The sequence below is a fragment of the Saimiri boliviensis genome, chromosome 7 (genome assembly GCF_048565385.1).
Source record: "Saimiri boliviensis isolate mSaiBol1 chromosome 7, mSaiBol1.pri, whole genome shotgun sequence".
In the NCBI taxonomy this organism is placed as follows: Eukaryota; Metazoa; Chordata; class Mammalia; order Primates; family Cebidae; genus Saimiri; species Saimiri boliviensis.
In genome coordinates this window covers 12,873,225-12,893,244 of record NC_133455.1, presented here as the reverse complement: position 1 = coordinate 12,893,244, position 20,020 = coordinate 12,873,225, and the positions used below count along the sequence as shown (strand labels likewise).

At 48.7% G+C, this 20,020-nt stretch overlaps 1 protein-coding gene across 3 annotated transcripts in view; it reads left to right on the top strand.

The window, feature by feature from the left end:
- BICDL1 (BICD family like cargo adaptor 1) overlaps positions 1-20,020 on the top strand; it is a 110,841-nt gene that overhangs the window by 89,123 nt on the left and 1,698 nt on the right. The window contains exons 6-10 of one of the 3 annotated variants that reach the window (XR_012518332.1): positions 1-219; positions 1,620-1,763; positions 9,029-9,159; positions 17,448-17,568; positions 18,396-18,504. Coding sequence is in view for 2 of the 3 variants with exons in the window: in XM_010342820.3 (XP_010341122.3) it covers positions 1-219; positions 1,620-1,763; positions 9,029-9,159; positions 17,448-17,568 (615 nt within the window). In the remaining variant the exon portion in view is untranslated. The remainder of the gene's footprint in view (positions 220-1,619; positions 1,764-9,028; positions 9,160-17,447; positions 17,569-18,395; positions 18,505-20,020) is intronic. The other 2 variants (XM_010342820.3, XM_003932191.3) reach the window with 2 other exon arrangements.

Here is a 20,020-nt window from a genome sequence, read left to right as displayed (position 1 = left end):
CTGAGACTGCAGCTCTGGGAAGCCTACTGCCAGGTTCGCTATCTGTGCTCACACCTTCGAGGCAATGACAGCGCTGACTCGGCGGTCTCCACAGACTCCTCCATGGACGAGTCTTCAGAAACCTCGTCTGCCAAGGATGTGCCAGCCGGCAGCTTGCGTACTGCCCTCAACGAGCTCAAGAGACTGATACAGAGTATTGTGGATGGCATGGAGCCCACGGTAAGAGGCCAGTCTGAGATGGTCCTTACCCCACAAGAGCTGGCTATTGGCAGGTTAGAACCCAGTACAGTAGGTGAGATCAGCCCTGAAACTGAAACCCTATGAAATATCTCCAAGAATTTCTTCTGAGCCCTTACTGTTTTGTTTTGTTTTGTTTTGTCTCGTTTTTGTTTTTGAGACAGAGTCTTACTCTGTCACCCCAGCTGGAGTGCAGTGGCACAATCTTGGCTCACTGTAACCTCTGCCTCCTGGGTTCAAGTGATTCTTGTGCCTCAGCCTCCTGAGTAGCTGGGATTACAGGCGCTCACCACCATACCCAGCTAATTTTTGTACTTTTAGTAGAGACACGGTTTCACCACGTTGGCCAGGCTAGTTTTGAACTCTTGACCTCAAGTGATACACCCATCTCAGCCTCCCAAAGTGCTGGGATTGCAGGCATGAGCCACTGTGCCTGTTCATGAGCCCTTATTATTTGAGAACACCAACTACTGGTGTTCTCAAATGAGGCAGAGGGGCCAAGTGTCAGGGCTCCAAAGTCAGCTTCCTGCAGACATCAGGTACACATGGAGACCTTTTCTTCAGGTAGTGATACACAGACAATGGCAGCTTCCAGTTTAAATTTCCTTGGAAATTTTGCATATAGAAATTTGGATCCAAGTAAAAACTATAAATTGCTATTCTGTAGCCATTTGATCCTAATGGTAGAGTTAGCTGTGAATTGGCAAAAGTAAAAGATCTGAAGCTTCCACCAAAAGAATGTAAATGAGCACAGAAAGTTGGGAAGATCAGTTCTAAGAAGATCAGCTCTAGAATCCCAGATGTGGCCACCTGTGGAGGAGAGGACTGTTTCCATGGGCAGACTGGCATTTCTTCCGGCTTCATGACAAATTTCTCCCTGACTTGCCCTCTACTGACACTCCTACCTTTTGGGCTATTATTTCTCCTCATGTTCCATCCTCCTACAGAAAAGTTGTGTCTTTCTACCTGTGTTGGGTAAAATAAGATGAAGGGCAGCTGTTCTGTCTGATCATGCGGTGTTGATTTGTGGAGGTATTGTAATATGAGGCCAGGTCATTGTGGGAGAAGAGAGCTATCGGACTGTGGTGTGCTGTTCACACCACAGAGCTTCCTTTTCCTCAGGCTTGAAACAAAAGTGAACATCTGCTTACAGGTTGAAATTGAGCAATCTCTCTTCTCTACCCCTTCTTCCTTCCACCTTTTGTCTCTGCCCTCCTTTTTCTCCTTCCTTCCATCTTCCCTACTATCTTTCCCCATACCATTTCTCTGCTCTCCCCCATTTCTCTTTTCCTTCTCTCTCCCAACTAACCATCTCTCTCACCCCTCCCCATCTCTCCTCTACCATTGCCATCACTGTCTGGCTGTCTTTCTTTTGCTGTCAGAGCTCCCGGAGACTTGATGATGACTCCTTAGAAGAACAGATAAGGCAGACCAGTGAGGACTCAAGAGCCCTGAGGGAGCTCATGGAGGGAGAGAGGGGTAAACTGAGGCAAAGCCTAGAAGAGCTGCAGCGACTCCACAGTCAGGTGAGCACCCCCACCTTCAGTCCAGTGCAGGGCATGTGCACCTGCCTCTGGCTCTCTCGGGACCCTTGTGAGTTTCTCTCTCCCACTTCTGTATGAGAAGTGGCTCTCCTTCATCAAATCATTAGGGAATGGTGACCTGAAGTTGAGGTAAACTGAGTGTCTTCAAGAGAAGAATGCAGTCCTTTAGTTTGGCCCAAAGTAAAACTGACAGGAATAAGAATAGCTGCCCCTCCATTTCCTCCAGTGACCGTTCTGCCTTATACAGAGCCAAAGTTAATCTGACTGGTAGGTGCTGACAGCCCTCCAGCTATTTACAAATGCTTTTCCAGCAGCTGCTGGGCAGGGAAGTTTGCAAACCAAGGAACAATTGATCTTTACAGCACAGTTCCCTTTTGTAAGTGCCATCACCTCTCTCAGCCTGTTCCTCAGCTTTAGAAGAACTTACTGCTGTCCTTGCTTTTGGTTTCTCCTTTGATCATGATTTTATCTCTCAAATGAGAATGCTAGAGAAGGACATTTATATTCTGATCTGAAAAACTTTAAAAGATTTATAGGCAGCCCCACCCAAAAAGGAGCTTCTAAAGTCTATCCTAGGAGATACATAAAGTCTCTTTATTTTGACTGTGGTCATGTGTAGAGGTTCTGTCCTGCAGGGGAGTAGGGGCTGGGGTGGTACCAAACAAGTAGTTTCTAAACCTGCTCCTGCCCCTGTCCTTTCCTGGCTCAAAGCTGTTCATTCATTACTGCTACATGAGGTTTCTTTGAGATGGAATTTAATTCTGCCTTTCACTTCAGTCAGTATTTCCTCTTTTTTTTTTTTTTTTTTTTTTTCCTTTTTGAGACAGGGTCTCACTCTGTTGCCCAGGCCAGAGTACAGTGGTGCAATCACAGCTCACTGCAACCTTGACTTCTGGGCTCAAGCGGCCCTTTAACCTCAGCTCTCCAAGTAGCTGTGACTGTAGGCATGTGCCACCATGCCCAACTAAATTTTTGTATTTTTTTGTAGAGATGAGTTTTCACCATCTTGCCTAGTCTGGTCTCGAACTCCTGGGCTCAAGAGATCCACTCACTTCGGACTCAAAATGCTAGGATTACACGTGTGAGCCACCACATGCAGCCCCTGTCAGTACATTTCAAATATCAAGTATCTGTGTAGAAAGAAACTCCCCTTTTTGGGGGATCATCCCATTAGTCTTCCTGATATTTTCTTGGAAAATATTAGGGGACCCACCTCCAGCCATCTACTATCCTCTTCCTTCTGTTAGTGACCAGATAACAAGGACACAAAGATGCCGTTTCAAGCTGTGGCTTCGCCAGGCACAGTGGCTCACGCCTGTAATCCCAGCATTTTGGGAAGCCAAGGTGGGTGGATCGCTTGAGGTTGAGAGTTTCAGACCAGCCTGGCCAACACGGTGAAACCCTGTCTCTACTAAAAATAGAAAAATTAGCCGGATGTGGTGGCACACACCTATAATCCCAGCTACTCGGGAAGTTGAGGTGGGAGAATTGCTCGAACCCGGGAAGGCAGAGGTTGCAGTGAGCCAGGATTGTGCCACTACACTCCAGCCTGGATGACAGAGTGAGACTGTGTCTCAAAAAAGCTGTGGCTTGCTTGCAGCCAAATGCTGGAGACTGGGGTTAGGCAGCCATAGACATTCACCAGCCTGAAACCTAAGTTCTTCAGCAGGTAATTTGGCCAGAGAGTGATTCAGGTTCAGAGACAGATGTTCTAAACTGGAAAAATAAAATGGAGGAGAAAGCTGGATCTAAAAGGTCTTTGCATTAATAAAAGTTTTAATTTTAAAGCCTATTTAAATTTCCATGGGGTGCTTCTGTTTATGAGTTCTTTGATATTAACTGGTTTTGTTGTTTTGTTTATCAAAATTATAAAACCAGAACCCCACGGTGAATGGCAGGGGCATTATTTTATTCAGAAACATAAGCATATTGTAGGTTGCCAAAATTCTATTGTAAAACATTTAGGGGCCAAGCGCAATGGCTCATGCCTGTAATCTCAGCACTTTGGGAGGCTGAGGTGGGCAGATCACAAGGTCAGGAGTTTGAGACCAGCCTGACCAACATGGTGAAACCTCGTCTCTACTAAAAATACAAAAAATTAGCTGGGCATGGTGGTGGGTGCTTGTAATCCCAGCTACTCGGGAGGCTGAGGCAGGAGAATCACATGAACCCAGGAGGCGGAGGTTGCAGTGAGCCGAGATCGTGCCACTGTGCTGCAACCGGGGGAGGGAGACTCTGTCTCAAAATAAATAAATAAATAAATACGGCCGGGCACGGTGGCTCAAGCCTGTAATCCCAGCACTTTGGGAGGCCGAGGCGGGTGGATCACGAGGTCGAGAGATCGAGACCATCCTGGTCAACATGGTGAAACCCCGTCTCTACTAAAAAAATACAAAAAACTAGCTGGGCGTGGTGGTGCATGCCTGTAATCCCAGCTACTTAGGAGGCTGAGGCAGGAGAATTGCCTGAGCCCAGGAGGCGGAGGTTGCGGTGAGCCGAGATTGCGCCATTGCACTCCAGCCTGGGTAACAAGAGCGAAACTCCGTTCTCAAAAAATAAATAAATAAATAAATAAATATTGAGGAAGCCATTTCCACTTGGAAATTTTCCTTAGAAATTCAGCCAATAATGGTTTAGGCCAGTTCCTGTCGATTCTCTTTCAGATAGTTCACCAAGCAAAAGGTTGTACTCATGTCCCACACGGGATATAAAATCGGACTTCTCCTATAGGCTATCTCTTACCAAATGTTTAGTCAAAGCAGAAAACCTTTCAACTGCACTGCACCTACCAAAGCCACCTCATGGGGAGTAACACTGGCCTCCCAAGGCAGGCGTGGGGTGCAGATTGAGTCCCAGAATGACTGCCGAAATTGCAGCCATCACGGTAGGCATGGCGTTCCTCACGCAAGGTTGGTTCTGCATCCACTGACACCCACTTGCATGCCTAGTACTGCAGTAGACCCTGAGAGCCACCAGATGGATGTGCAGGGTCCCTGCTCTCTAGGACCTCACAGTGCCATGAGGTCAGTCAGAGCCATCTCTGAGCCCTTTTAGGGGCAGGGCCCAGACATGGTGAGGTGGGACTGAGGTTCTAGCACACAGCTCCTGGACTGGTCTCAAAATTCATCTGATGGCTGACCCAGCCTCTGAGCCTGTTACTTTCCTACCTGAGAGTGTTCTTCTCTCTCTCTTGGAAACTAGGCCAGAGGCCAAAAATGTGGGGGCTAGAAGCCTACCCAAACTTTTTTTTTTTTTTTTTGAGATGGAGTTTCACTCTTGTTACCCAGGCTGGAGTGCAGTGGCGCGATCTCGGCTCACCGCAACCTCCGCCTCCTGGGTTCAGGCAATTCTCCTGCCTCAGCCTCCTGAGTAGCTGGGATTACAGGCACGTGCCACCATGCCCAGCTAATTTTTTGTATTTTTAGTAGAGATGGGGTTTCACCGTGTTGACCAGGATGGTCTCGATCTCTTGACCTCGTGATCCACCCGCCTCGGCCTCCCAAAGTGCTGGGATTACAGGCTTGAGCCACCGCGCCCGGCCCCCAAACTTTTAAATAAAAGAAAACTTAGGTTTAATTTGACTGGTAATTATTTTTTAGAAGCAAAGTCCAGAACCAGACCTGAAGACTTGCCGGCACCTGTTACTGTGCTTAAGGAACAAAGTCCTTCCCATGGTGTTGTGCCCCCTTTCATCCCACCCCCATCAGTGGCAAGGAACTGCCCCCTTCTCTGTTCTCCGCATGGCCCACCCCTCACTTCTGGTATGCATGGAGCAGCTGCTAGGATGCAGGGGGTCTTCCGTGATTAGTCTGTAGAATATGAACACATTATAAGTGAGGACCGCAGCCAGTTCTCAGGCCCGTCAGCCAGGCGATAGGAGCCGGGTGATGTAAGAAACATCCCAGTTCTTCCCAGTTCTGTTGTTTGGATCCTTCATGCTTGACTCGAGTGCACACTTGTTACTCCAGAAGGGGCATGAACATGCAGGGAGCGAGTGCTGGGAGCCTGTGGGCTTCTCATCATATCTGGGTGCCTCTGAAATCTCAGCATGGCCCTCTCCTCCATCCCCCATCCTCCTAGCTCCTGCCCTATTTCAAGACCTGCATCCTTTCACGCCCTGGCTGTGGTCACCACTTCCCAATTTATCTGCCTTCCCTCAGCCCGCCCACCCTCACATGCTTTGGATTGATCTTCCTGAAGCGTGACTTGAAAGTGGGACGTCCCTTACAAGTTCTGGGTGGGTTCCCATATCAAATGGCAGGAAGCCTTGAGCCCTTGTGGCCATGCAGTCTGGCCGCATTCCAGCCACACAGCCTCTGTCCCTCTGGTTTCCCTCTTGCCCGTTTGCTTTAGCAGAACCGAATGTAGGATATAAAGGGCAGTGGCACACGCTCCCCATGCTACCCCCATCTGGGCCTTCTCCCTAGCTTTCTCAGTGCCCGCAAGACCCTTCCCTCCTGCCTGCCCATATCTCCATGCTACTCATCCTTCAAGTTCCCAATCCAGCTTCACTTCCTCCTGAAACCCTCTTGATTCCTTTCCTCATGGAGAACCCTGGCTCTGTCTTGTCAAAGTTACCCTGCTCACATCTCATCTCTGTCAAACCTTAGACCCCATAAGGATGAGCTCAAGATCTGATTTAGCTTTGTCCTCTCCTAAAGCATCTAGTACAGTGCCTTGCTTAGAATAAGCACTCAAATATTGTTGAACAAAAGAGCAAATTAAGCCCTCAATATCTGACTGGGATGTTTCCTTTGCTGTCTAATTTTGGAGACACAACCTTATTTGGGAAAAGTAGATTTGGGGGTGGATGTAACCCAAGTCTTTGTATAAACAAGCCAGCTCAGTTCTCATGACAGCACTGATTAGGTTCCACTTTGCAGGAGGGAGGAGAGAGTAGAGCTTACAACTGTATGTCAGGCATTGCATTGAGCCCTTGACATCGTTTACCTCATTGTAGTCCTCAACAACTTGGTGAGAAATAATTATTTTCATTCCTGCTTTTTATGAAAAGTGTATATAGCTCAAAGAGGGTAAGTGCCTTGTCACCTCTCCTAAGGCACATGTCTGGTAAGCATAATTCCACCAGGTTTTTTAGGCCAAAGTAAAAAGTTCTTCTGAAGGAGTTTTATTTGGAGTATATTAAGAGTTGGCTTTTCCTGCCTAGCATGTAGTTTACGTGTCCCTGTTCTCAGTCAGCCCTGTTCTCAGCTGGCAGAATGTCTGACTGGCCCACAGCTAGCCCAAGGCCATGTCAGGGCTCTTTTGGTCTGAGGTGGTCTGGCTGTCTCTACCAGGTGCTTTGTGGGTGTTGAGTCCTGGCCTATCAGGCTACAGAGCCTACTGGTAAATACTGGGAGGCTGTGCTCTGCCCTGGTGCCTTGTCTGCCTCAGGGTTGGATTCATGTGTGTGCTAGGGAGCCATAGGTGCTCTAGCCTGTTATTCCCCAAGGCTACCCTCCCTACCTACCCAGCTGCCCCTACCAGGAAAGCTGCTCCTTTGGGCTATTCTCAGTACAGAGCACCCAGCCCTGATGTTCCCTGCCAGACTCTGCAGAGTACAAAACCCATTGCTTATAGTAGCAACAAATTGTCCTTCTATCCCTTTTCACTGTTGAGTGTCCTCTGAATTCCTCCAGAGAGTCTGCTACCCCAGGGGCTGGCAGCTCTGCCATCTCAGTCTGGGGAGTGTCTGAAGTATATTGATTTTCAGACACTTCAATATCAAGGGAAGCTTGATCTTCAGGCTTACACCTAGGGCCTCTGCTCAGTTTCATTCTAGCTGAAGAGGATTAGACCTGGGACTTGAAGAACAGAGGAATATACTGAAAGGTGGCAGCTGTCCCCTTGTGAGAGGGAGGAAGACCTATATGGATGGATCCTCCTTAGAAGAATGTCAAAGTATGTGTAATATTTAACATGAAGGCAAGGTTAGGCATCCTGACTCATGTCTGAGCCTATCAGCTGAGAAGAAGGGGCTCCCACCCTTTCGTTAGTCAATAAATATTTATTGAAAGCTCTACCAGGCAGGGTTTCTGGTTGCAAACTGCAAAAATGTGCTCTGCCTAATGTAACCAGAAAGAGAATATATTAGATCTGTAGCTTACAGAATCAACAGGAAAGTGGGAGAACTCGGCTCCAAAACAAGAAAAGGCCATGGGAAAGGGACAACAGAAACAAACTGCCCTTGTCAGTGATTCCCCACTCGCATGGGGCTTTGCTGTGCTCACAGCTGCAGTCCCTGGAAAGGGGTGTAACTGGCAAGTTTGGTCACAGGCCTGTGTCCAGGCTGCCTGGGAAAGGCAGGCTGTCTTTCCCATTGGCTTCTTGAGTTGGAGATCAAGCCTTGTCTCACACAATTAGGAATTCCCCTTTCAAAATAGGAAGAGATTTTGAATGATGACTAGCGAAAAAATGACAATTGTCCACTGCTTTCCGATTAAGCACCATACACAGCCAGGCTCTGGGATGCGCACAGACGGATGTGACACGCTTCCTGCCATCACGCAGATTATGATGTACACAGGGTTACCATACTGTGAGGCAGGGGAAGCTGTGGTCCCTGACGGAGCCACTGGAGGGGTGCCTCACTGCCAAAGGTTGACTCCCAGCTGGGGCCCGAGGACCTGAGAAGGCTGTGGCGCCCTTCCCTGCTGCACAAACCACAGACAAGGTAACAGGTTTGAGGTGAAAGGTGATAAGGTCATTTAGGTGTCTAGGTTCCCTGTGGCTTTCACATGGGGAGCTGAATGAGGAAGAATGAAAGAGAGCTGGGCTGTGCCAAGTGCTGTTAGAGATGGGAGCAGGGTTGCAAGCTTTGGAACCATCCAGGGCTCTGTTGATAGCAGCATCCATGTTGAGTAGAAGATGATGGGAAAGGAAACTGGATTTCCCGCCCTAAAAAATGTGTGTCATGATGCACTTATGTTCGTCTTTCACCCATTACCTGGAGTGCCTTGAGATGAAGGAGGTAGTATGCTGTGCTGAGTGCAAAGGGGATCTGGCCTATGGCTGCAAGTCCAGGGCTGAATTTCCCCCAGCTCCCTTGCCACTGAGCTCAAGCCTAGCATGCGGTACCCTTTCTTCAAGACAGACAGGCCCTCCCTTGGTGCAGAGTGGCAGTGGAATGCTATCAGCCTGCACCCCCACGCATGTGCCCTGGGCCTGCGTAGGGTTTCTTTCTCCCTCTTTTCTTCTTTGAGGGAAAACCACCCAGGTCAGTGATACCATGTTCATTCCACTGTTAGGTGACACTGCTGAGTGTGGAGATGACTGCCCTAAAAGAGGAGAGAGACCGACTCAGAGTGACATCTGAGGACAAGGAGCCAAAGGAGCAGCTTCAGAAGGCCATCAGGGACCGTGACGAGGCCATTGCAAAGTGAGTAGGGATGGTTTCACTTTATTCTTAAAATGAAGTTGAGTATATAGAATTGAGCATAGACTCATTTTTTAAAAAGTAAATCACACAAAAGAATACAAAGGTAGGGCTGGGCGCGGTGGCTCAAGCCTGTAATCCCAGCACTTTGGGAGGCCGAGGCGGGTGGATCACGGGGTCAAGAGATCGAGACCATCCTGGTCAACATGGTGAAACCCTGTCTCTACTAAAAATACAAAAAAGTTAGCTGGGCATGGTGGCACGTGCCTGTAATCCCAGCTACTCAGGAGGCTGAGGCAGGAGAATTGCCTGAACCCAGGAGGCGGAGGTTGCGGTGAGCCGAGATCGCGCCATTGCACTCCAGCCTGGGTAACAAGAGTGAAACTCCGCCTCAAAAAAAAAAAAAAAAAAAATACAAAGGTAAAAGAGTTTCCCTGCTACCCATCCCTACCCCTATTTCCATTCTCCTTTCCAGAGAGATGCTAGTATTGAAAATTAGGTATGCGTTTTTTGTAGTTTTTTTCTAATGCATATGTAGGTGTATAGGCAATGTAGTTGTTATGTGTTTTTAGACATCATGATACTGTACATGTCTTGCTTTCTTTTGCACTTACATCTTAAAGAACTTTCCTTCTTTCCTTTTTTTTTTTTTTTTTTTTTTGAGATGGAGTTTCGTTCTTGTTACCCAGGCTGGAGGGCAATGGCGTGATCTCGGCTCACTGCAACCTCCGCCTCCTGGGTTCAAGTAATTCTCCTGCCTCAGCCTCCCGAGTAGCTGGGACTACAGGCATGCGCCACCATGCCCAGCTAATTTTTGTATTTTTAGTAGAGACGGGGTTTCACCATGTTGACCAGGATGGTCTCGATCTCTTGACCTCGTGATCCACCCGCCTCGGCCTCCCAAAGTGCTGGGATTACAGGCGTGAGCCACCATGCCCGGCCTTCTTTTTTTTTTTTTTTTTTTTTTTTTTTTTTGAGACAGAGTTTTGCTCTTCTTACCCAGGCTGAAGTGCAATGGCACAATCTCGGCTCACTGCAACCTCAGCCTCCTGGGTTCAAGCGATTCTCCTGTCTCAGTCTCCCAAGTAGCTGGGACTACAGGCACTTGCCACCTCACCTGGCCAATTTTTTATTTTTAGTAGAGCTGGAGTTTCACCATGTTGACCAGGCTGGTCTCAAACTCCTGACCTCAGGTGTTCTGCCAGCCTCAGCCTCACAAAGTGTTGGGATGACATGTATGAGCCACTGCACCCAGCCTCCAATTTTATTATATGTATATATCGACCTCACTTTTTTTTTTTTAGTTTTTTGTCTTTTGTTTCTATTTTTTTATTATGAACATCTTCAAGCAAACACAAAAAGAGGAGATATAGGATGACTTCATCTCTCAGCCTCAACGCTAATCAACATATGGTCAGTGTTATTTTATCTGTATCTTCACCCACTTCCTCCACCTCCCTGTTGGGTTCTGTTAAAACAAATCACAACACATAATGTCATCTCCTCCATAAACACTTCGTATACACCTCTACCAGAAAGACTTAAAAAGAAATACCCAACCACAACACAATGATCACACTTGAAAAAATAATTTCTTCATAACATCAATATCCAGTCGATATTAGAATTTCCCCAAGGCCGGGCGCGGTGGCTCACGCCTGTAATCCCAGCACTTTGGGAGGCCGAGGCGGGTGGATCACGAGGTCAAGAGATTGAGACCATCCTGGTCAAAAAGGTGAAACCCCATCTCTACTAAAAATACAAAAAAAATTAGCTGGGCATGGTGGCGTGTGCCTGTAATCCCAGCTACTCAGGAGGCTGAGGCAGGAGAATTGCGTGAACCCAGGAGGCGGAGGTTGCGGTGAGCCGAGATCGCGCCATTGCACTCCAGCCTGGGTAACGAGAGCGAAACTCCGTCTCAAAAAAAAAAAAAAAAGAATTTCCCCAATTGGCCCATAAATATCCTTTCCTTTTTTTTTTTTTTTTTTTTTTTTTTTTGAGATGGAGTTTAGCCCTTGTTGCCCAGGCTGGAGTGCAATGGTGCCATCTTGGCTCATTGCAACCTGCACCTCCCGAGTTCAAGCAATTCTCCTGCTTCAGCCTCCTGAGTAGCTGGGATTACTTGCCCACCATCACGTCCAGCTAATTTTTGTGTTTTTAGTAGAGATTGGGTTTCACCACGTTGGCCAGGCAACTCCTGACCTCGGAGGATCCACCCACCTCAGCCTCCCAAAGTGCTGGGGTTACAGGTGTGAGCCACCGTGCCTGGCCAACAACTAGGTCTTTTTAAAAATGTTTTGTGGTTTTTGTTTGTTTGTTTGAGACATGTCTCTCTGTGTCCCCCAGGCTGGAGTATAGTGACATAATCATAGCTCACTGAAGCCTTGACCTCCCAGGTTCAAGTGATCCTCCCACCTCAGCCTCCCAAGTAGCTGTGCAACCATGCAGGCTAATTTTTGTATTTTTTGTAGATAATGGGTTTTCACCATGTTATCCAGGGCTTGAACTCCTGCGCTCAAGTGATCCACCCACCTAGCCTCCCAAAGTGCTGAGATTACAGGCGCTAGCCATTGTGCCTGGCCGCATTTTATTTCTTTAATTTTTTTGAGAGAGAGTATCACTGTGTCACCCACACTCGAGTGCAGTAGCATGATCTCGGTTCACTACAACCTCTGCCTCCTGGGTTCAAGCTGTTCTCTTGCCTCAGCCTCCCAAGTAGCTGGGATTACAGGTGCACATCACCACACCCAACTAATTTTTGTATTTTTAGTAGAGATGGGGTTTTACTCTTGAACTCCTGGCCTCAAGTGATCTGCCCACCTGGGCCTCTCAAATTGTTTACTGGCATGAGCCTAGCCACGTTTCCTTTAACAGAGAAGAAATGCATTCTCTTATTGAAATGTAAGAGAAACGTATTCTCTTATATTCAGAAACTTTGGAAACAAACATATTTACATATCCCCCACCCCCCTGTGAATTATTTTTTATTTTTTGAGGCAGGGTCTTACTCTGCCACCTAGGCTGGATGGAGTATAGTGGCCCAGTCACAGCTCCCTGCATCCTTGACCTCCTGGGTTCAAGCAATCCTCCCACCTCTCAGCCTCCCAAGTAGCTGGGACTATAGCTGCACGCCACCACACCTGGCTAGTTTTTTTGTTTTTTTTGTAGAGAAGAGGTTTTGCCCCATTGCCCAGGCTGGTCTTAAATTCCTGGGTCCCAGAGATCTACCCAGAGTGCTGGAATTACAAGCATGAGCCACTGTGCCCAGCCCCACCCTGTTTAATGAATATGAAGAGATAGTTACCAAAAATGTGTCTATTTTGGGGTCATTTACAACTTATTTATTTATTTATTTGAGACCGAGTCTTGCTCTGTTACCTAGGCTGGAGCACAGTGGCATGATCTCGGCTCACTGCAACATCTGCCTCCCAGGTTTGAGTGATTCTCCTGCCTCAGCCTCCTGGGTAGCTGGGATTATAGGTGCCCACCACCATGCCAGGCTAATTTTTTGTATTTTTAGTAGAGATGGGGTTTCACCATGTTGGTCAGGCTGGTCTCAAACTCCTGACCTCAAGTGATCCACCCACCTCAGCCTCCCAAAGTGCTAGGATTGTTAGTGTGAACCACTGTGCCCGGCCAATAGTAGTATTTATACATCACTTTACTGTTTATAAAACATATTCATTAATCCTCCCAGCCACAGTAGGAAGTAACAATTTTTTTTTTTTTTTTTTTTTTGAGACAGAGTCTCGCTCTTGTTACCCAGGCTGGAGTGCAATGGCGCGATCTCGGCTCACCGCAACCTCCGCCTCCTGGGTTCAGGCAATTCTCCTGCCTCAGCCTCCTGAGTAGCTGGGATTACAGGCACGCGCCACCATGCCCAGCTAATTTTTTATATTTTTAGTGGAGACGGGGTTTCACCATGTTGACCAGGATGGTCTCGATCTCTCGACCTCGTGATCCACCCGCCTCGGCCTCCCAAAGTGCTGGGATTACAGGCTTGAGCCACCGTGCCCGGCTGGAAGTAACAATTTTTAATCCCAATTTTACAGATGAGGAAACTTAAAAAATACTTTCCCAGGCCAGGCCCACAGCTAGCAGTGACTCATGAGCCTCCACCTCAGGTCTTCTCACTCCCATTTTCCTGACACCCATTTCCTTCTGCTATACTGCTACTTGTTGGAAAGCTAAAATGAGCTCCTTGGAAACAATTTGTAAATAAGATACTACATGCCTTTGTAAAAGAAAATAATAATATGACACACGTTTTAACTTCTGACAGTCCTCATACTCAGGCTGAGCAGGTGGCTCACACCTGTAATCCCAGTACTTTGGGAGGCCGAGGCAGGCAGATCACCTGAGATCAGGAATTTGAGACCAGCCTGGCCAACATAGTGAAACCCCGTTTCTACTAAAAATACAAAAATTAATCAAGCTTGGTGGCGGGCACCTGTAATCCCAGCTACTCAGGAGGCTGAGGCAGGAGAATCACTTGAACCTGGGAGGTGGAGGTTGTAGTGAGCCGAGATTACGCCACTGCACTCCAGCCTGGGCAACAGAGTGGGACTGTGTCTCAAAAAAAAAAGAAAAAAAATTCCTCATACTCTAACATTCTCGCTTCCACACACACTTTTGCCTTCCCTTCTGTTCTCTTTCATTACTTTCATTATCTCCATTTCTGTTTTACCTTTGGGTCCACTTTTCTATCTGGTCAGAACTGCATGTCATGGTGTCTGTCAGTTGCTGGTTTATTTTAGAAATTATTCTTGGTGAAGCCCACGTAACTATGTATCTTTGCTGCTTGGATTTCTGCTATATTTAGTTAATGGATACTTAAGTAACAGTGTGATAAGGCTGGGGCATGGTGGCCCAGGCCTGCAATCCCAGCGCTTTGGGAGGCTGAGGCAGGTGGATCACTTGAGGTCAGGAGTTCAAGACCAACCTGGCCAACATGGTGAAACCCTGTCTCTACCAAAAAAAAAAAAAAAAAACAAAAACACCAGGTGGGAGGACCACAAACTCAGGAGGCAGAGGTTGCAGTGAGCCAAGATCACACCAGTGCACTCCAGCTTAGATGACGGAATGAGGCCCTGTCTCAAAAAAAAAAAAAAAAAATGACAGTGTGTTAGAGGAGGCAGCATACCTTTATGAGTAATAGTCAAATTGTGTGATGGAATAAAATGGTAAAATTAAGATGCTAATTGTGGAAGCCCATTAGAAATAAAAAGCAGGAGAAGGCCCGGCAAGGTGCCTGTAATCCTAGCACTTTGGGAAGCCAAGATGGGAGGATTGCTTGAGCCCAGGAGTTCAAGACCAGCCTGGGCAACATAGTAAGAACTTGTCTCTGGCTGGGCGCGGTGGCTCACGCCTGTAATCCTAGCACTTTGGGAGGCCGAGGTAGGTGGATCACCTGAGATCAGGAGTTCAAGACCAGCCTGGCCATCATGGTGAAACCCCATCTTAAAAATAAATAAATAAATAAGAACTTGTCTCTACCAAAGATAAATTAGCTGAGTGTGGTGGCACACTCTTGAAGTCCCAGATACTCAAGAGGCTGAGGTGGGAGGATCACTTGAGCCCAGCAGGTTGAGGCTGTGGTGAGCTGTGATCATGCTACTGCACTCCAGCCTGGGTGACAGAGCAAGATCCTGTCTCCAAAAAAAAAAACGCAGAATGAAGATAGACGTACACATGGGTTGGTTACCTTCTCTCAGACAAGGAAGAGGCTGAACATTTTGTACAGAACCTTAGTTTTACCAGATGCCTCCATATACGCTCTTTCTGATTCGCCATCCTGGCTGCACATTAGAATCATCTGGGGAGCTCTCAGACACCAGAACAGTACAATCGAAATCACCGTGTGGGGCTCTTTGGGGCCCACTTCTTTCCCTGTTTATTTTAATGTGTAGTCAGCAGTGAGAAAACCTAAGAAAAATAACTTCCTTCTCATCACTCGACTGCAGAAACCTTAAGGTGCACCTTCACCTATACAATGAATGAGTTTCAGGAAAATTAAGTAGCAATTTTATCTCCTTGCAGGTGAAAGGCCTTCACTAAAAACAGTCTTGGGCTAGTAATCTGCCTTAAAAACACGAGTCAGTTACTGACTCGTTTCATTTCTGAAAAGGAATTACTCGAGCCCTGGGAAATATTCCTATTTTTAAAATGTGATTAATGCATCCATCCCGGTCTGGGGTATCCTATGAATGACGAGCACTAAGATTCTTTGGTGAGCAAATGTCCCAGGGCTCCAGCGCGTGGCCAGGGTTGAAGGTCGTCTAGGCAGGCCCTGCCTCAAAGCCTTTTTGGGAAGGATAGGAACCCCAACACGCCTGGCGCTGCGCGGCTGCTGTGGCCCTGGGCCCCTCGGCTCCTCGGCCGCGGCGTTAGTCAGCACATTCCCGGGGCTCCCACTGCTCTCGGCGCCACCTGCCGGGAGACGCCGGAAGCTCAGGAGGCTGCTGCTGCTGTGGGGCACCACGGGTTCTGACGCTACTGGACCACAGGGTGGGTGTCCATGGCAACTGATGCCGCGTGAGGATTTCCGCCGTTTGCTGCCAGCCAATAGCAGCTGCTGTGACGGAGGTAGCCTTCAGCGTCTGAGCCCTCAACACCCATTGGATGGGCTGGGGTCCTGTCGCAGCCGCAGTGGGCGGGGCTGACGTGGTGGCAGGGCTGACGTGGTGGCGAAGCTGTCTGGAGCGGTTTCTGTAGGGGAGGCTGGTGGGAGGGGCACAGTTTAGGTGACTAACTGCGCAGTAAACCTGAAGCCAAAGAAGTGCTGGTCGCAGCAGTGACCAGAGCACTTTGCAAGTGGGAGCCACCTGCTTGCTCCTTCCGGCCACACGTCGGTTAGTGCAGCTCTGGCTGCTCTTGGGCCCTGCACTTTCATCACTGGCTCTGTACAAGGAGCATGCTTTTGTTAGCTTTGTTGTTTCGAGTGCTTGAGGGAGCAATTAATGAAGGCAAGGGGTAAATAATACATGTTTCTGCAGTTGGGCAACCAGGGCTGTCCCTGCAGAGGTCCTTCAACCTTTATTCCCGTTCCCCCTCCCCCAAGAAAAAATTAATTTTCTTTTGCATTGAACAGCCATGATTTAGGAATGTTGGGAAAGGTGAAGAAAGTAATACATGAAATATACACAAAATGTGAAAATAGAAAATACAAAAGTATGTCTGAAGATAAGTTTGAGGTTTTGTTGGTGAGGTTGAGGTAGCACAATTTTAGGATAAGGGTATAAACGTTAATATTTCTCCCCATCAGTAATCATCACCCAGCGATAACCAACTATGTATTTTTGTGCATATCCTTGAATACACAGGCAGTTTTTGTTTTACAAACTAGTGTTATACTAGACCTTGTTTTCTGGTGTTTTTCCACTCAGCAATGTGTTATGAACTGTCAAATACTCTACCTCATAGTTTTTTGTGGGGTTTTATTTTTTGAAACAGAGTCTTGCTCTGTTGCCCAGCCTGGAGTGCAGCGGCTCGATCTTGGCTCACTATAACTTCCGCCTCCCAGGTTCAAGCGATTTTCCTGCCTCACCCTCCTGAGTAGCTGGGATTACAGGTGCCTGCCACCACACCCGGCTAATTTTTGTATTTTTCATTGAGAGGGTTTCACCATGTTGGCTAGGCTGGTCTCAAACTCCTGACCTCAGGTGATCTTCCCACTTCAGCCCCCCAGAGTGCTGGGATTACAGCAGCCAGCCACTGGGCCTGGACACACTTGATGGTTTTTACTGATGACTGTGTTCCATCTTACCATTTATGACCAGTTTCCTGATTGTTGACTATTCTGATTAGACTGTGATGATCACCACTGTGTGGCTACCTTCGCACACCTCTGTATCTTCAGGACAGTCCCCCTAAAGGGGGTTGCTAACTACAAGGAATCCCTTCTATACCAGCAGGACAAGGTTCCTGCCTTCCAGTAGGGATGGGCCTCTTTGGGGAAGGATGAGTAACTCCTTTATGTTGTGTGAGGCCTGTGATCCCCTCTGGGTTCCAGTCCTCATTTTAGTACTGCCCTTTTCCAACTTTCTGAGGTGGAGACGACAAATACGCCTTTCACCTACAGGTTGGTTATGAAAACTGAGAGAATATATGTGAAAACATGTTGCAAACGAATCCTCTACGGGCAACATCTTAGTTATTGTTGTGGCTGCTATTTGTTGGGAGTCGGGGGTCAGGGCCTGATTCCTCATCCTGTAGACTCCAGGTGCCCCAAGTAAAGATCCAGATGCCTTTGGCACAGGTGTCCATGCTCACCCTGGCTTGTCTGTTCTCAGGAAGAACGCTGTGGAGCTGGAACTTGCCAAGTGCAGGATGGACATGATGTCGCTGAACAGCCAGCTGCTGGATGCCATTCAGCAGAAACTGAACCTCTCGCAGCAGCTGGAGGCTTGGCAGGTAAACCAGAGCCCTGAGATCAAGGGCGAGAGAAGATTCCAGGAGGAATCTCTGAACCTAGGCAGAGTGTAAGGAGAGTTTGCTACTGGAGGGCCCATGTGACTGGGTGAACAGCACATCTCAGTCTCTACCTGGCAAGATCAAGAGCTCCTGTTTTCCTAGTCCTGGGGAAGAATGCGTAAGGCTGCCGGAGCCACAGTCCCCAGGCTGTTGCTGTTTGGAGATGTAGTGATCTCCAGACTTGGAACGGGGTCCCCCGGCAGCTGGTTGTCTGGGCTTTAAGCTGGAAAGGAACAACTGGTTAACATGGAGGGCCCAGGAAGCTCCATAAGATTGCATGAAAATTCACAGCTGGATGTGGCTCAGCGGCCCTCCCGCAGCCAGCAGCTGCCGCCCTTCTCCTTTTCAAGGGCCAGCCTCCTTTTTCCAAAGAGCACTGTGCTGGCGCAGGCCCTGGGGAAGATAAATCAGTGGGTCCCTCTCTAAGCCCACTGTATTTGGGGTCCAGCATGGGCCGGGGCTGTGGCTGGCTTGGTTTTATTGGTGAGGTTGAGGTGGCACAGTTTTAGGATATGGGTATAAACATTAATGTTTCTCCCCAAGAATTCTCGTCCAGACAGATGAAAAAGCCATCTGTGGCTTTACAAGGTAAGCCCCCTGAGGAGGGCAGGTTGTTGGTGACCATTCCTCCCAGGCCCCCTTGGGGCTGGCAGCTAGAGCACTGGCCCCACCACAGGGTGCCGGTCCCTGGCTCCTCGGCTCTGCATGGCAGCCAGCTGGCCGCGCCCTGGCTGACCTCAGTTTTCTCTCTTCTCTCCCGGCTACAGTTTGCTTCCTCAGGGCTTTTTACTATCTGGCTCCTTTGGTTTCTGATCTAGTGGCCTTTCTCAGTTCCCGTATCAACAGCTTTAGTTGTACACCCCTCCTGCCTTTGAGGTGAGCCTGAGCCCTGAATCCCATCCACCCTATTGCCCTGCCGTCCCGCTGCCTCCCCTCATGGCCCACTGTGTTCTGTGTGCTGGAGCCTGGCGTCATCTCTGTGCACTGTGACATGTCCTCCAGTCCCAACTTCCTCCTCCATCACAGTCGCATCCGGTGAGCTCCTCGGCAGCACGTGGCCCAGCGCTGATGGCTGTTGCCATCTTCTCATAAATGGCTGTTCTGTCCACTGAGGGACCAGCAGGCATGGAATTGTGAGCAACATGTGTCTGGGAAACTCTAAAGGGGTGAGCCAGACAGAACTGATTGCTTAAACTTAAAAAATGCAGTTTACAGTGTGCCAGACAAAACACTGGCAGCTTTGAAAGGTCGGTTTTTGAAGGGCCCTTTAGCGTTCCTACATTGGTTTTAGCTTAGATTTTACTGAGCACGTCCTAAGTGCAGGGCACTGTGCCAAAGATCATACAATGGAACCTTGCAAGTAGAGACCATGTGTTGGCAAATACCTGGTATGTTGTCAGCTCTGAGGGGCAAGCAGAAAAGGGAATGGAAGAGAAGGGAGGAAGATGAGGGCAAGAAGACCAGGAAGGAGCTGAGTCTGACAGACGGGGCTGAGAGGATGGGGAGGCTGGAGAGCAGGCCCTGAACCAGAGAGCATGAGGAGTCCACACTCACTGCTACCCCACGACGACTCAGGGAGGCCCCTTTGTTTCATGCTGAAACCTGCAGAGATACTAGAACGACACCCACGGGTGAGAGGGAGGAGGAGATGGACAAGCTGCTCAGGTGGAGGGGCCTGGCCAGCCCAACTTCATGCCCTCATCTCACAAGTGGCTGCTCAGTACCAGAGAGGTCATCTACCCCAGCCACAGGGAGCCTGCCCTGAATGCAGGCCTCACCTGTCCTGTGCTCAGATGCCGTAGACTGACTCACTCCAGGGTTTAGCCAAGAAAAGCTCAGGGTCTTTTTACCAGGATGCCACAGAGCCTGCCAGGTTCAAGTCATGAAGCAATCGAGCAGATGCATGTTACATTTACTGATGATGCTAATTACACAGGCTGCTCATATTTCTAAACCAGTAGTTTTCAAACTTTGTTAGTGGCAGAACGCTTTTGTCGAATGGAGTCTACTTAAGAGTCAGAATCTAGCCACTAGAATGGGAAGGGGGTGGAGCTGCCCTGTCCACAGGCTCCTCTATGGGAGAGGCTGCTATTCTGTAAAACATGGTGGGGCGGGCCATGGGGAGGAAGGCATTTTCTGGACAACAGGAGCCCCCAAGTCCAGGCCACTGGGCTGGGAGCTGGTAAACCAAAGTGGCCCAAGGGCTTTCAGGGGCTGGAGGTGGCAAACCAAACCGGAGGCACAGCCAGGCCCACAGGACCCAGGAGGCAGAGCCACGAGGCCTGGTCAGAGGAGGCGGAGTGCCAGCGTGGGGACTGCAGGGGCAGACCACCCGAGGAGTCAGCTGAGGACCATGGTGGTCCAGCAGGGGTCATACTGTCGAGGAGAACCC